Here is a 16,563-nt window from a genome sequence, read left to right on the forward strand (position 1 = left end):
TGTTTTTGTGCTGGTCGAGGGCAGTCAGGTCTGGAGTAAACCAAGGGCTATATCTGTTCTTAGTTCTGCATTTTTTGAACGGAGCATGCTTATCTAAAATGGTGAGGAAGTTACTTTTAAAGAATGACCAGGCATCCTCAACTGACGGGATGAGGTCAATGTCCTTCCAGGATACCCGGGCCAGGTCGATTAAAAAGGCCTGCTCACAGAAGTGTTTTAGGGAGCGTTTGACAGTGATGAGGGGTGGTCGTTTGACTGCGGTTCCGTAGCGGATACAGGCAATGAGGCAGTGATCGCTGAGATACTGGTTGAAGACAGCGGAGGTGTATTTGGAGGGCCAGTTGGTCAGGATGACATCTATGAGGGTGCCCTTGTTTACAGATTTAGGGTTGTACCTGGTGGGTTCCTTGATGATTTGTGTGAGATTGAGGGCATCTAGCTTAGATTGTAGGACTGCCGGGGTGTTAAGCATATCCCAGTTTAGGTCACCTAACAGAACAAACTCTGAAGCTAGATGGGGGGCGATCAATTCACAAATGGTGTCCAGGGCACAGCTGGGAGCTGAGGGGGGGGGGGGGGGGGTCGGTAGCAGGCGGTAACAGTGAGAGACTTATTTCTGGAGAGAGTAATTTTCAAAATTAGTAGTTCGAACTGTTTGGGTATGGACCTGGAAATTCAGACACGGCAAGGACATCAGGGTTAGCAGAGTGTGATAGATCCAGTGTTGTAACGATGTGCAAATAGTTAAAGTGCAAAATGGAAAATAAATAAACATAAATATGGGTTGTATTTACAATGGTGTTTGTTCTTCACTGGTTGCCCTTTTCTTGTGGCAACAGGTCACAAATCTTGCTGCTGTGACGGCACACTGTGGTATTTCACCCAGTAGATATGGGAGCTTATGAAAATTGGATTTCCTTTCAGATTTTTTGTATGGGTCTCTAATATGGTCATACATTAGGAGGTTAGGAAGTGCAGCTCAGTTTCCACCTCATTTTGTGGTCAGTGTGCACATAGCCTGTCTTCTCTTGAGAGCCAGGTCTGCTTATGGTGGCCTCTCAAAATAGCAAGGTTATGCTCACTAAGTCTGTACATAGTCAAAGCTTTCCTTAAGTTTGGGTCAGTCAAAGTGGTCAGGTATTCTGCCATTGTGTACTCTCTGTTCAGGGCCAAATAGCATTCTAGTTTGCTCAGTTTTTCTGTTAATTCTTTCCAACGTGTCAAGCAATTATCTTTTAGTTTTCTCATGATTTGATTGGGTCTAATTGTGTTGCTGTCCTGGGGCTCTGTGGGGTGTGTTTGTGTTTGTGAACAGCGCCCCAGGACCAGCTTGCTAAGGGGACTCTTCTCCAGGTTCATCTCTCTGTAGGTGATGGCTTTGTTATGGAAGGTTTGGGAATCGCTTCCTTTTAGGTGGTTCTTTTCTGGATGTTGATAATTAGCGGATATCGGCCAAATTCTGCTCTGCATGCATTATTTGGCGTTTTACGTTGTACACAGAGGATATTTTTGCAGAATTCTGCATGCTGTCTCGATTTGGTCTCCCTCCCTCCAGCTCCAAATGATCCGAAATGCACCTACAGCTAAAATTGGGGGAGGGTGAGAACCTAATTCCTCCGTTCAGATATCCTATATGTTGGGACGGAGGTAAGGGCGGACTTTAGGAATTCCGTGCTAGTGTGCCAACCCCGGGTGGAAGAGCTGTCCAAAAAGCAGGCCCCCGTTTTTTACTTCCTGAGCGAACCAGTTCGTTCTTACATCCCATTCAATCTGTCAAAACTGTCAGTTTACCAGAGAGAGAGAGAGAGAGAGAGAGAGAGAGAGACTTTTGAAGGGAACAGGCTGACACGCTCCCCTAGTCTAGAACACCTTGCCCTGTCAGAGGAGTCATTATCAAATGCCAGTAAAAAAAACAGAACCTATCTAGTCAAATTGGTAGTGCCGCTAAAAGTGCCAATCGTGTCCCATTTTTAGGGAAGCTCGCTAGTATCAGAGCTCTTGAGTTTAAATACGGCCGCCACACTAGCGCGTTCAGCTGTCCTCCATTTGAGGGAGTTCTGGGGTCCAATCGGTTTCGTCTCAACGCAGCTGCTCCTGGTCAGGCGGGTTTCCTGAAAGACGGTGTAAATATATGCCATGTGGCAGACTATTTCATCCAGAGCCACTAACAGTAGTGCACGCAGACATTTTCGTATGGGTGGCCCCAGCGGGAACTGAACCTGTGATCCTGAAGCTGGCTCCATTCTCTACCAGCCGCACAGGGACACAAACACAAACGTGTGGGTTGTGACTTACCCACTGGCAAAATGGCAAGTAGAAAATGGCCATTAGGCCTTTTTAGAATCGAGTGCTCGAAGGAGAAGAGAATTTCATCCCTATCATCGTTTTTTTACGCCATAAGAGACTGGTGTAAAATGGAGGTGGGGATTACTGTGATCCTGTGGAGTCAGCATTGCAGGGGAAAAGCAAAGCAGCCATACTTCTCAAACAACTCCGTCTGTATTTCTCAGCGGAAAGATGAATTATGAAGTGACTCGCCTGTTCACAAATAAAGATGGCGCGGTTCAAATTCGACTAAGTTCAACTGACGGACGATGGAAAGAGGCAACATACTGCGCATTGTGCGCAACGTCGAGAGCACCGGGGGTACAGCACGAGACCAGAGAGCTCAGCATTGCCTGGTCAAAGACTGGTCAGATAAGAAGAAGAAACAAAACGGATCAACTCGTTTGTAAATAAACAAACAAACGTACCGGTGTCGAGGTCGGTGGCGAGCAGCCGCGCCACGAAGGTGCCGACCTCCGTGTTCTCGAAGACGGTGATGGCGTAAGGGCCCGAGGTGAACTGTGGCGCGTTGTCGTTCACGTCCTCCACTGTCAGGTGCACGGCCACCTCGCAGTAGCGCCCGCCGCCGTCTAGTGCCCGCACCGTCAGGCGGTACTCCTCCTCCTCCTCGCGGTCCAGGGGCTGCTGGGTCTTCAGTTCACCTGGGAAATGGAAGACGGAGAAAGGCACGTGTCAATCAACGGGGCAGGCACACACACACACACACACACTTGTTAAAAGCGCTGACACACAACACAAACCCGCAGCCAAACACACATAAACATGTCAATCACGCGCACTCATTAAAAGCGACGGCACACACACACACAGGCGCGTTAAAAGTTCTTGCAATCCACACACACTTCTACACGCTACGGCGCTTGCAGGTTGCAAGTCAAGCTAAATGGTCTCTGCGCCGTTTAGTTCCGTGTAGAGTGCCCCTCGACCAATTCAACGCGGCCCACCGGCTGGTTTGAGTAAAAAGAATAACTGAAAACAAATCGCTACCGGGTACAAATGATAACGGAACTACATTTCTATGGTCCCGTTAAGATAATTCACTCTGTCCATCGTGTTCACAGTCGCCAAAACAAAAGGTTTCAGGTTGAGGGAAGCTGATCTGTAACTAGGGGGGGAAACTTCACTTCAACATTTAGTTCCCGAAAACCTAACAACCTTGTCATGCTCACCTCCACACACACACACACACCTCTATTTTTAAGTTGTCATTAGCCGCTTCGGTGCTTTCAGAAGTAACACTTCTTACAGATCACTGAGTCAGACAACGTGTGCCTGCATTTGTGCGTGTTCTGAGACCTCATGTCCTCTTGTATGCCACAAACCCCTTCCCCTGATCCAGGCATCCAACCCACATCCAAACAACTAATGGTTTTCAGAAGAGGATGGAGAGATATAAATAAATAATTGACAGGGAGGAGGGGGGACACAGGAGTAGTTGGCAGCTAAGAGCAGCTAGGAGGTGTCCTGGGATATGGTGCATGCCAACATTACCGGGGTCTCGCTGGACATGGCGCCCGCACAAGCACACAAACTGCCGTTACTAACAAAGCCTCTTAGTGTTCCTCGCATGCAATAATCAAATCAAATTTTATTGGTCACGTACACATATTTAGCAGATGTTATTGCGGGTGTGGCGAAATGCTTGTGATCCTCCTTCTCGCCACGGAAAAAAGGACCCCCTCTCGATACCCTTGACTAAATCCTTCTCCTTCAAATTTGGCCCAAACCAAATTGAAATGGCCGGATTCTTTGCTCTTCTTCTCTCCCTCCTCGCTCGCCGCTGGCTCATACAGAGGTAACAAAGTACGTCTGAACTTGAACCACAATAAAAGGGGCTGTTGTGGTGCTGTAAAAGTATGGGGCTGCTCTCTCGGTCTCTAGCCTACTCTACACTGCTGCTGCCTTGTTTCTTCACAACCCCCTCTCTCTCTCTCTCTCTCTCCCTTCAGAAATAAACCAATGTGCCATTTATTTATTTTGTGTGGGGGTTAACGGGAGCTAACTGGTATTTCTGCAGAGGAGACTCGAAACCTTCAGGTGAGAACAACGTCGCTTGTATGTGCGATGAAACTCGGGTTCTTAGCGCGATCGCTCGCTAATCCTCCGGGGGAAATGTTCTCGGGGGGGGGGGGCAAAATACATTAAAAATAATCATCAAAAAGGATGCGACGTAAACAAAATCCACCTTGCCATTAGACACACACACACACACACGGGTGGATGGATTATGATTCAATCAGAAAGTGTGCAGTGTGCATGACTGGTGTCCACACTGGGAGGTTATTACTGTGTCTGTTTGTGACGGTACAGAGGGAGACAAAAGACAGGGTCCGTGAGTGTAGGGATGCAAGGCTCAAACATCAAATCATTGCATTGTAAAACTGGTGTGTGTGTGTGTGTGTTAGTGTTACACGTCATGCTGCCATCACGCACCCATGGACATTTGATAGTCATAATAGTCAGAATAACCTTGGACGTGCCGTGAATGTAAACTGGATGAATGCGAGTGCAGTGCAGCCATTTGAAATGACTCGAAACGACTCTACATTGCGGCAGACATGAAACCTGTGGTTATTTTGAGTTTGGATTAGCTGTATGGTAGCATGGGCAGACTAGTCAACACATCAAGTGTGTTGAGGTGTAAACACAGACAGACAGGAAAACAGACAGACACACACACACCTGTGTCGGGGTCGATGGTGAAGAGCTCGGCTCCCGGTCCCTGGAGCTCGTAGGAGATGTGGGCGTTGGAGCGGATGTCTGCGTCCGTGGCCGAGACCTGCAGGATGAGCCTGCCGGCTGGGACGTCCTCGGGGACCCTCTCTGTGTAGAGGGACTGGGGGAGCGGAGAGAGGGGAGAGAGTGAGAAAGGGAGGATGAGAGAGTGTGTGGGAGGGAAGAGGGGAAAAGACATCAGAAGGTAGGAAAAAGATTGATGGTGGGGGGGGGGGGGGACAGAGAGAAGGTAAGGTAGAATATGCAAGAATAAGAATCATTCAATAGGTATATTAACAAGGGAGGAAATGGATAGAGGGGTAGAATGAAAAGTCATTACAATCGACAGCAGTATGCACTTAAACCATAATACAATCAGCAATGGAAATGCATTAGCTGGTAAAAATAGCCCTCAATGCTAGAAAATTACCCCTTAATTTTCCCTTGCCTTTCTTCAACGAGAAGCCTTTCCAAACCTCTTATTTTCCTCCCTCGCTCCCTCCTTCCCCTTCCCCCAGATACTTGTCACGCATAGCGTGTACCCCCACAAGCAGATAACATGACATTTTTAGTGGCCTGCCTTCTCTCTTTACCTTCTCGCAAACCGGGCTGTTGTCGTTGGCGTCCAGGACTTTGACCTCGACCACGGCCTTGGCAGAAAAGGTGCCGTCGGTGGCGGTGATATTTAAGAGGTAACTGTCGCGCTCCTCGCGGTCCAGTGGCTTCCTGACAGACACTTTCCACTCATTCTGGAGGTGCTCGATCGCAAACTGTCCTAGAGGGTCGCCTCCTGTATGGGTAGAGAGTCATTGGGAAGAGTTAAATGGTGAGAGAGTCAATGGGGAGGGTCAGTGGGGAGCGAGTCAATAGGGAGAGTCAAATGGGGAGAATGGCATTCAAACTAATGAGCAACGCGTCACAATATGGCCCCTGCTTCTGGTTTCGAGAGGACTAGTGGTTTTGTGTGTGTGTGTGTGTGTGTGTATGTGTATCTCAAGGGTTTGCGAGTTTGTGTTCTGTACTGAATCATACATCAATGGCGGGTTGTTCTTGGAATCAGAGAAGATCTTGTCCTGCGAGTGGTCTCGAAGCGCAAAGAGGAACTGCATCCATGTCTACCAGTTGTCGCTTCCTATTTCAAAAGCTGTCCGCTGGTCAGAGTCGTGCTCAAACCCCGGGATCTTTTATAGTGCCTAAGCAAATCTACTCAGGTAATGGTCCTATTATTCATTTATCATAACCACTTCAACTTGCAAACCAACGTTCATGAAGAATGTTTGGTACACAGGAAAGCATAATAAGGAGGCTGTTTTTTTGTGTAGTAGGAAATGTGTATCCAAGCTAATATGAGAGCTCATTTCTAAAATGTCTGGTTATTAAATGTGGCACAGTCATTCCATCCGCTAATGAGCACCAGAGGAAGTGCATTTCCCACCATCAATTTCAAAGTGTCATCGAAATAATTAAACATGATCTTTTTCTTTCTTTTTTACTGATGACCGACATATTTGCCTTGATCTTTCGCAAATTAGTCAATTCAAAGTGTTTACAGATAAAGAATGTGCATTATATGTTCAGAGAGGAGATGTGATCTTCGTATTTAAGCGGGTGTAAATGTCTAATCCTCTTTTGAGCAGTGTTTATTAAAGCTGTTTTTAACACAAACAGGGAAGGCTATCAAGCCATGAGCTGTGAGCAGAGAAAATACTGGTATTGTTAGAGATAAAAACCCACCTGTGATAAAGTAGCTGACTTGTTTGTTGATCTCCTCCGTGTCGGCGTCCGTCGTGCTCAGGATGGCAATGACTCCACTGGGCGGACGGTCGTCTTCGCTCACCGTGCCCTTGTAGATCTCGGCAGTGAAGCGCGGCGGGTTATCGTTGACGTCGGCCACAGTAACCTTCACAGTGGCGCTGGTCACCAGCTGCACCTTGTCTCCGCGGTCTGTGGCCAGCACGACAATGGAGTACTTGCTGGTCTTCTCGCGGTCGAGCTCTTTCAATGTCGTCACCCAGCCTGTCTCACTGTTGACGGCAAACAGCTCAGAGATCTCAGCCAAAGTTTGTTTGGGGTCCAGGCTGTAGATGACTTGACCGTTGGTGCCCGAGTCCTGGTCAGTGGCTTTGACCTGGATCACCGGCGTGCCATCTGGAAGGTTCTCCACCACCACCGCCTCATACGGGTCCGACTCAAACACAGGCTTGTTGTCATTGAGGTCCTTGACTTGGATGTTGATGTTGACAAACGCCACCGTTTCGTAGCCCTCCTGTTGGCTCTGGGCTTGCAGCGTGAGCTGGTACCACTTTGTGGTCTCGTGGTCCATACTCTTCTCCAGCTTCAGGGCCCCAGTGTCCCGATCCACCACAAAGACCTCATTCTGGTTACTCTCCGGGGTGTTGCCTTTCACTAGGCTGTAGAACACCGGTTGTTCGCTCTCCGCCTGGATGACGTCAATATCCGTGCCGATGGGCATGTCTTCGGCGATGGTGAACCGGTAGTGTGGCTCTGCAAACTTGGGGACCGGTACCTCAGGGGCCACTATCCTGATATAAACGCGGACGACGGATTGCTTGGAAGGACTCCCAGCATCCTTTGCCCTAACGTAGAAAGCGTAGAGGTTGTTTTCGAGTCCGATGAGGCTCTCTTTGGTGACAATGACTCCACTGAAGGGGTGGATTTCGAAGTTCTCCTCCACGTTTTCCACATCGGCTTCGATAGTGTAAGCGATGTCGGCGTTGCTTCCCTCATCCATGTCTGACGCAGCGATTTTCACCACGGTGGTTCCCCTGGGGACGTCCGATGCTACATTGGCTTTGTACTCCACTGCCCTGAATTGTGGGGCATTGTCATTGATATCTGTCAAAATCACATTAATAATGCAGAAGCCTACTTTGCCGCCACCGTCCTTTGCCATGAGCGATATGGGGATGACCTTCTCAATGGCGTTCTCGCGGTCTAGGATCTCCAGGGTGAAAATCTCTCCATTTTCATTGACAGAAAACTTGTCTTTGGCAAAATCGTTGATGATGTGGTAAGTTAGGCTCCCGTATGTGCCAGCGTCTTTATCTGTGGCTTTGGCCTCAGCAACTAACGTTCCGACCGGCGAGTTCTCAGTGAGTTCAACTACGTAATCGAGCTGGGGGAAAGTGGGGTTGTGGAAGTTGGCACCGTTGACTATGACTTTGACCATGGCCGAGGTCCTGAATACACCATCTGACACAGACACATTGAGGTTGTACAGTGGCTCCATCTGTAGTTTGCGGTGGTTGGAGATGACGATGGCCCCAGTGTTTTTATCCATGGCAAAGTTCTGGTCCTTATTGCCAGACAAGATGGAAAACTCAAGCCTGCCGGCGTCTGAGCTGTCGGCGTCGGACGCCTGGACATGGGTGACGAAGTAATCGTGAGGGGCCAATTCGCTGACTGTGGCTTTGTAAGAGCGCTCAGTGAACACCGGAGCATTGTCATTCAGGTCAGTGACATCTATGGTCACAGTGACATCACTGGAGAGGGCAGGCACTCCTCCGTCCACTGCGCGGACAGTCAGTTTGTGTTGCTGCTTTTCCTCCTGGTCGAGCATGCGAGCAGTCCAGATGATTCCCAAGTCACGGTCAATGCTGAAGTAGTCCGAGCTCTTTTCCTTGTCCTCAACTAACTGGTAGAAGAGCATTTTGTTGTTGCCAGTGTCGGAGTCAGTGGCAGCAACTTGCAAAACTGCAGTGCCGATGAAGGAAGCTTCAGAAACATTTGCGTTGTAGGACTTTAGTTGGAAGACAGGGGGATTATCGTTGACGTCTTCCAGAATGATATCGACAAAGACATCAGCGTGGGCCCCAGTCAGTGAGTCTGTGGCTCGGACACTCAATTTATAAGCGGGGTGGGCCTCGAAATCTAGAGGTTGAATTACATGTACGACACCTGTGTTGAAATTGATGGAAAACTGACTGAAGGCATCTCCCTCAGAGATGGTGTATACTATCTTGGGGCCTTCAGAGTCAGTAGCCTGGACGTGAACTACAGGTGTGTGTAACTGGATATTTTCAGGGATTTCGATGCTGTAGAATGCCTTCTCAAACACGGGCATGGCTTTGTTTACTATAGTTATGGGCACTTCCACTTCTGCCGAGAGGGCTGGTTCTCCTGCATCTTTGGCCACAACGTTGATGACAAACTCACTGTTGAGGGAGTCTTTGTCTAACTGTTGTTTGAGGGAGATTTCTCCCGAGGGGCTTATCTGGAAGTGCTTGTGGTGTTCTTTCAGGTGGTAATGGATTTCAGCATTTTGACCCATGTCCCCGTCAACTGCTGTCACCTGACGGATGGCCTGACCCTCCTCTGCGTCCACCTGGACCAAGGCTTGATAGGGCAGGTTGACAAACATGGGCTGGTTGTCGTTCACATCTTCTACGATCACCGTCACCAGAACGTGGGCCACTTCGGCAGAAGCGTCCTCCCTGGTCACCTCCACGACGAGGTCGAACGTGTCCTGCGCCTCACGATCGAAAGGTATCCCTGTGGTGGAGAGCACTCCGGAAGTGTGGCTGATTTGGAACCTCTTGTCTGGGTTCAGGACGGTGTAGAAGAGGGGTTCGTTGATGTGGTTCCCCACAGCGGCAATGACCGCTAATGTTTTCTTCTCAGAGGAGTTCTCTGTGACGTAAGCCTTGTAGGAGTCCCTAGTGAACTTCAGGCTGCTCTCCTTGTTCTCACGGATGTCTATCTTTATTGATGCTGTGTTGGCGAACCTGCCATCCGAGACCCTCACCCTGAGCTCGTACCTGCTTCTTAGCTGGGTGACGTTCTGGATAGTGATGATGCCTGTGTTGGAATCCATCTTGAATTTCTCCCCGATGTTCCCCTCTGAGATGGAGAAGAAGAGTTTAGAGTTTGGTCCGGAGTCGGCGTCTGATGCGCTGACTTTGATTACCTCGACACCTTTGTAAGTCGGCACGATCACTGATGTCTCGTAGAGCTCCTGGCTGAACTGCGGCGAGCAGTCGTTGACATCGATGACTTCGACGGTCACGTTGGCGGCTGTCTCGGCGAACAGACGCGGAATTCCGAGGTCATGGACCTGAATGGTGAAGCGGAATACACTCCTTTGTTCGTAATCCAGAGTGGTTGTCATTCTAATGGCTCCCGTACTGGAATCGATGGCAAAGTAGTTGTGAGCGAATGGCTCGACGATCTGATAGACCAGCATGGCGTTGGCATCGCGGTCAGCATCCGAAGCGCGGATGACCAGCGGGGTGTTTTCTCTGGTCAAGACCACACTGTTGATGGGAGCCAATTCGCTAATCATGCCTGTGAACTCTGGCTGGAGGAAGATGGGGGCATTATCGTTCTCGTCCTTCAGGTGAATCAGCAGAGTGGTGTTGCTAGCAAGACCCGCCATGTTGGTTCCCTGGATGGTCAGTCTGTACTCAGGGGTCATTTCATAGTCCAAAGACCTTGAAGTTACAACCACACCGGAGTTTGGGTTTACATCAAATGCGCCATCAGTGTTTCCACCTTTGATTTGGTAGAACACAGAGGACTGGCTGGTTGCTGTGATCATGGTTACAAAACTTCCGGGGAGGGCCAATTCGCTGACCTCTGCAGAGAACTCCTTGGCAGTAAATCTGGGAGTGGCATTGTCCGACACGGTGACAGCGATGTGGACGGTGGCGGTTGCAGTCAGCGAAGGGGTTCCTTTGTCGGTTGCCTTCACAGCTAGTTCAAACTGGTTATTGCTGCTTCGGTCCAGCTCCTTAGCCACGGTAACAGTGCCCAGCACCGGATCAATGGCAAATGAGTTTGCAACATTTCCTGTTCCAAAAAAAAGAACACAAGAAGATTTATTAATGTGGTTACTATGGCATTGATTTTCATTCCAGCCGGAAATGTGTGCATTTCTTAAACATTAAAGCCAGGGTGCAATTTTAGGCTTCTTGATTACCGTAAATTGAATTGGCTAGAGTCAATGCCAGCGCCCTCGAGGAAATCGAATTAGCATAATAAAAAATCCCCATAAAAATCTGTCAATTTAAGCTAGAGATGTGTATTTTTTTTGCAGAGGATGTATCTCATTCCACTGCATCCGCCGATGGCGCTATTCCACATCTGCTGTGACAGGTGACAGAGCTAGAGCGTCAGACCATAAGACATTCTGAAAATTTGTCTTCTCACAAAATCGTCGGTAGCGTCCAAACTATTATGACCCCTCTATGGAAGAATGAGACTCTCACGAACAATTGTGTTCTGTGTTTTGCTCCACGACCCCCACAAGCGTCTTGTGACACGTCTGAGGTCAGTACAGCCGATCTGACAACTTCCCTCTTTGGGAAGGTGAGACTATCACGAACATCATGTTTTTCTCTAGGATGCCCACAGGCCTCACAAGACTCGTCTGAAGGTTTCGCGGTATAAGTTTTTTAATGGAAGTATATATGGAGACTGGTTAGAGTAAAAAATAATGGGTTAGATACATGTCCTATATCTTTCAGATATAGAACAGACACTTAAGAAAAAACTTCTTTCAGATTTTTTTGTTTGTTGGGGGGGGTGTATCTGTTGTTCCATGTAGTGAATCTGTTATTCAATGTTTTTGTTTGGACTAATAGCCGTAAGAATATATATATATATATATTTTTTTTACTTTTCAAATACAGCCTAGGAGAACTTACACAGCAGGTTAGGATAATTAAAGTAGCAGGTTAGGATAATTAGGTTAAGGTTAGGAAAGGGGTTAGGGTTAGCTAAAATGCAAAAACAAATCTACTTTTGATGTCTAGATTTAGTTAAATTGACATGACCCCCTTCATTCCCTCACCCCCCAAATGGCCATAGCTCTCGAAAGGCATTCGTGAAGATTGCCTACACCAGTCCACCTCTGCTTGAAAACCTGACTCATTCTCCGGCAAGATACATTTCAATGAGCTTGAGTCATCTCAACTATCTGAAAAATGTACATCCTAAACAAAGAACCCAGCCAATGACTACATGCCCGACCCTCTCCCAAAACACAGCTTATTTTACAGGGAAAACAATGGTGTGAAATTCAGAGGGGGCATCGGCCCAACTCCCACATGCTTGGAGATCCTCTGACAAAGTCCTCCTACTTTTCGTGAAGTATTCCATTCACGACCGAGGGTCAGTGGGCAGGGGACCTCTGGATGCCCTGCATACATTTTCCCCAGGCCCATGCGTTGGTATCGCTAACTGGGCTGCTATGCATACCTCTATCACGACTGGCCAGAGGCTAGAGAATGCCAGTATGACTGACATGTTAAGAATGCGGCTCCGGGGTGAAGTTTCCTCTAGGTACCGATCTAGGATCAGCTTCCCCTCATCAAATCCTAAACTTAACCATTAGTGTGGAAAATGCAAAACTGACCCAAGATCCGCATCTAGGGGCAACCTTATGCTACTCCTAAGAATGTAGTCGAGGGCGCCTGTGGTGCTGTTAGCCAACCTGACTCGATGCTGTAGATGACCTCTGCATTCTGTCCCTTGTCTTTGTCCAGGGCTGTGACCTGGAGGACTGCCGAGCCCAAGGCGGCCGACTCGAAGACGCGCCCGGAGTAGGGCGAGCCCGCGAACCACGGCGCGTTGTCGTTGGTGTCCGCCACGTCCACGATGACGCGCACCAGGTTCCTCTTGACAGGGATGTCCTGGTCACGTACCTGGGGGGGAGAGCGAGAAAGAAAGAAAAAGAGAGAGAGAGAGATGCAGAGAAAGGAATAGGACAGTGGAGGAGACAGATAGGGATGACAGAAAAAGAGAGAATGGGTGAGTTGGAATACAATCTGAAGAAAACTTTTCTTTCCCTCAACAGTAACTTCATTAACATGGCAACTCATCAAATCGTTTAAAAAAAAAAAAACACGTCAAAGTAACTCTTTTTCTTAATTCCCAGTGATCCAAACAAGTAAACAATGAATGGGGGGGAGGAATCACTTTGGATGGGTGCTGCATGGTTAGTTCCAAATGGCAAATACCAGCAAAAAAAACAATTAATCAATACAGACTGCCCATCTGTTGGAATTGGAGAGTGGCTGATTGAGAGAGACACACACAGTGGCTGAATAGGAGAGAGTGGTCTGAAACCTATGTTACTCTCTCAATGGAGAAAGTGGCTCAGAATCAAACCTTTCATAATATGCTAATAGAACACCGACATTCCTTTTATCTGTTCCGTTTCTATGGTAATAATGATGATGATATAAACGTCATATTCCGATTGGCTGGGCTGAGTGGGTTCGTTCAGGGTGTAGAGTGCATGTGTTAATTGTCTGAGCACCACACCACATTGACCAACGCTCTAGCACGTTTTTCCAGCACACTCAGCACTGATACCAGAATAATAACACACATTATTAAATAGGTAGATTCGAGAAAATCCATGAAATCCGTACCATAACGGTGAGAGTGTGGCGCCGCATGGTCTCGTGGTCAAGCCGCTCGGCCGTGTAGAGGGCACCGGTTCCCGGGTCCAGACGGAACTTCTTCAGACTTAAGGGGTCGGTGCTGCTCAAGAGGGTAAAGGTCAACTTGTTCTTATCGTCTTCGTCCGTGGCACCGATCCGGAGCACCTCGGTCTCTGGCGGCGTGTCCTCGGCCACAACCACCTCATAGCGTGGCTGGGAGAACTGGGGCCGGTGGTTGTTGGTATCGATGACACGGATCAGCACCTGGTGGAAGGAGGGGAGAGGGATGGTAGATGTCAGTGTAGTGAATATTTGAGTCAGGGTCAATCTGAGAGTAATGCATGATGTTGTTGACTTTTCACTGTCTCTCAGTAATTGTTTCTCTGTCTCCATTCTTCACTCACGCTCTCCCTTTCTCCATTCCCTAGAGTGCTATTTTCATCCTCTACTTCCAATCTCTCCCTCCCACTTTCTCCCTTCCCGACTCCCTCTTCCCCTCTCTACATCCCTTTCCATCCATCTTTCAAGTGATGAGCAGTGTTGTGAAATATTTTCCACCGGATAGCCACTTGGCACTGGCGACAAGGAAAACAAGAAATCAATGTGGGGATAGCCCAACGCTTCCTCAATGCTCCCTCAATGTGTCTTCACCTGAATGCCCTAATGAATTCAGGTGAAGACACATTGAGGGAGCATTGAGGAGCGTTAAAGAGACTGTGATAAAGTTACAGGTGCTCGCTTGATAAACGACATCAAAGTAAGCCAGCAGTTGTGAAACGTGAAATGCATATAGAAGTATATTGCAGATTCAAAAAGGTTCACCGGCTATTTGTCACACGGACAACGTGGGTTTCAGAGTTCAAGGATGAAAATTGATTAGGAAAAAAATATATATCTGCTCATACACCGAGGCACACTTTAGTAGGAGCGTATAATAATACATTGACAGATATATTTATGCACACCATCTCTGATAAAAAAAAGTGCCATTGTGTAATACCATAACACAGCATCATACTCCAAAACATATATTGCAACAAAACACATATATTGCAAAATATTTTTTCCACACGGAGACAGACCTTTTTGTCACAATACCACAGTTGGCAATGTGGAAGTCCCCCCCCTCATTTCATACAAAGCATCACATCCCTGGTCCCTAAACTAAAAATCCAGCCAGGCTTGTTTTTAATCAACGTCAGCCACTCGTCTACTGGACTTCCGACGAGGGATTAGGGCGAGCCCATGGAATGCTTGAGGCTGGCCCGGCGGGGCTTTTCCACGGCGGAAACAAAAGGGAAAACACAGATTGCCCCCTGGTGGCTGGCATCCAGGTGTCCAATGTTCCACATGGGAATAACACATCCAGCTGGAACCCAGCTGAGCCAAGCCGAGCTGAGCCATACTGGGCTGGCCTGGTTGCACATCCGCCATAGTTGCTAGAAGCGTGCTGTAAAAGACAACGTGAAAACAAACTATTTGAGCCGGCGCGGCACGGTTCAAATCAAATCAAAGGGCCCATACACATATTCAGCAGACGTTATTGCGGGTGTAGCGAAATGCTTGTGTTCCTAGCTCCAACGGTGCAGTAGTATCTAACTAAATGCTTGTGTTCCTAGCTCCAACGGTGCAGTAGTATCTAACTAAATGCTTGTGTTCCTAGCTCCAACGGTGCAGTAGTATCTAACTAAATGCTTGTGTTCCTAGCTCCAACAGTGCAGTAGTATCTAACTAAATGCTTGTGTTCCTAGCTCCAACGGTGCAGTGATATCTAACAATACACACAAATGTAAAAGTAAACGAATGGAATTAAGAAATAAGAGAAATATTAGGACCAGCAATGTTTGCATTCAGGGCTAAGGTAGGAATCGTGGTCAAGAGGACAGAAATAGGCAGCTCACTCACTGCCCACACCTCTGCTCTGCTACGCTGTCAAAAAATGTCCGTTGGTGCCTCTTGACAGCAACGAGAGGATGGAGAGCACTGCCAGCAGAGCGCAGGAGACAAATATAGCCTAATCTGACGGGTGCGATAACATTAAAAATCTGTCGTGTGCTGTGAGGTTGGCAGGGCTGGCTGGGTTCACAGATGCCCGTGTCAAGCAGCGGGGAGTACAGCTATTGGCTAGGTTACATACTAGTTAGGCAGTGCTTTGGCTTCAGAGCTGGCAGTCTCAAATGGTAGCGGCATGCTAACAGTCAAGAGTTGTATCAGTCTGCTAGCGGATTGGATGAAAGTTAAGCTTCTGGAAGATATTCTTCTCAGTCCAAGTAGAATTGCATACCACTGTGTACCGTATATTGCAACTGTACAGTTGCATCTCTAGTCTATCCCTCTCGCTTTCTATCTCATACAGTTTTGTAGGGAACTGGCTGTTATCTGGATATAGGCACGTCCACAGATGGGGCTCAACCTGTGCCCGAGCACCTGCCCTTTTGCCCTCCTATGAATTACTTTTCGTTTCAATTTAGATTCTCTTTTCATTTTTGGTTTTCATCTAAAAGGTAAAAAGTGCTCATCAAACGAGCAAATGTCATAAGCACTCAGAAATGTCCCGCCCTGCCCAGCCCAAAGAAGCTCACATTTACGTCATCTTTCGCTCCGATCAGCTGATAAGGCCCTCTTTTCCCAATGCCAATCACCTCTGGTCGTCTGGCATTAAGCTTGCTCACAATGTGTGATGTTGGCTGTTGATTTAGAAAATAAATAGGTCTATACATTTGGACATTTTGGCTAGAGAGACATTTGGTATGTTGTGATTTTTGAGCTCTGAAAGTTATTTCTGAGCACCAAAACGCCTGTGCACGGTCCTGTTTAGATCCTTCTTGAAACTGTACTCAGTGTGACCATAAAGGGGTCCCCAGTGGGGTGTCTGTGGTGTTATGGATAGGACCCTCTTGGCAGCCCACCAGTCTCTCTCTCTCTAGTCCAGGCGCCTCGTTTCATGTCACGCCAGACGTCACACTCTCTGAGGTCCCCGGGGCCTCTGCGATCCAGTTTGCACACACATACAAACACTCTCAACCCGCCACCGCGAGTTGAGCCCCTACACAATGCGTTTCAATCTGGACGGTGGCAGATAGCGCTGTGAGCA

The 16,563-nt window shown here is 48.0% G+C and overlaps 1 protein-coding gene across 3 annotated transcripts in view; it reads right to left on the bottom strand.

Moving 5' to 3' along the window:
* Positions 1-16,563, bottom strand: part of LOC115145866 (protocadherin Fat 1-like) — a 98,685-nt gene that overhangs the window by 25,502 nt on the left and 56,620 nt on the right. For all 3 annotated transcript variants that reach the window (XM_029687456.2, XM_065004049.1, XM_029687454.2), the window contains exons 8-13: positions 13,458-13,733; positions 12,515-12,725; positions 6,796-10,869; positions 5,655-5,851; positions 5,029-5,182; positions 2,754-2,987 (exon numbers count right to left, since the gene is read on the bottom strand). In XM_029687456.2, the coding sequence (XP_029543316.2) occupies positions 2,754-2,987; positions 5,029-5,182; positions 5,655-5,851; positions 6,796-10,869; positions 12,515-12,725; positions 13,458-13,733 (5,146 nt within the window). The remainder of the gene's footprint in view (positions 1-2,753; positions 2,988-5,028; positions 5,183-5,654; positions 5,852-6,795; positions 10,870-12,514; positions 12,726-13,457; positions 13,734-16,563) is intronic.

This window comes from Oncorhynchus nerka, linkage group LG18 (assembly GCF_034236695.1).
Source record: "Oncorhynchus nerka isolate Pitt River linkage group LG18, Oner_Uvic_2.0, whole genome shotgun sequence".
NCBI classification, from domain to species: domain Eukaryota; kingdom Metazoa; phylum Chordata; class Actinopteri; order Salmoniformes; family Salmonidae; genus Oncorhynchus; species Oncorhynchus nerka.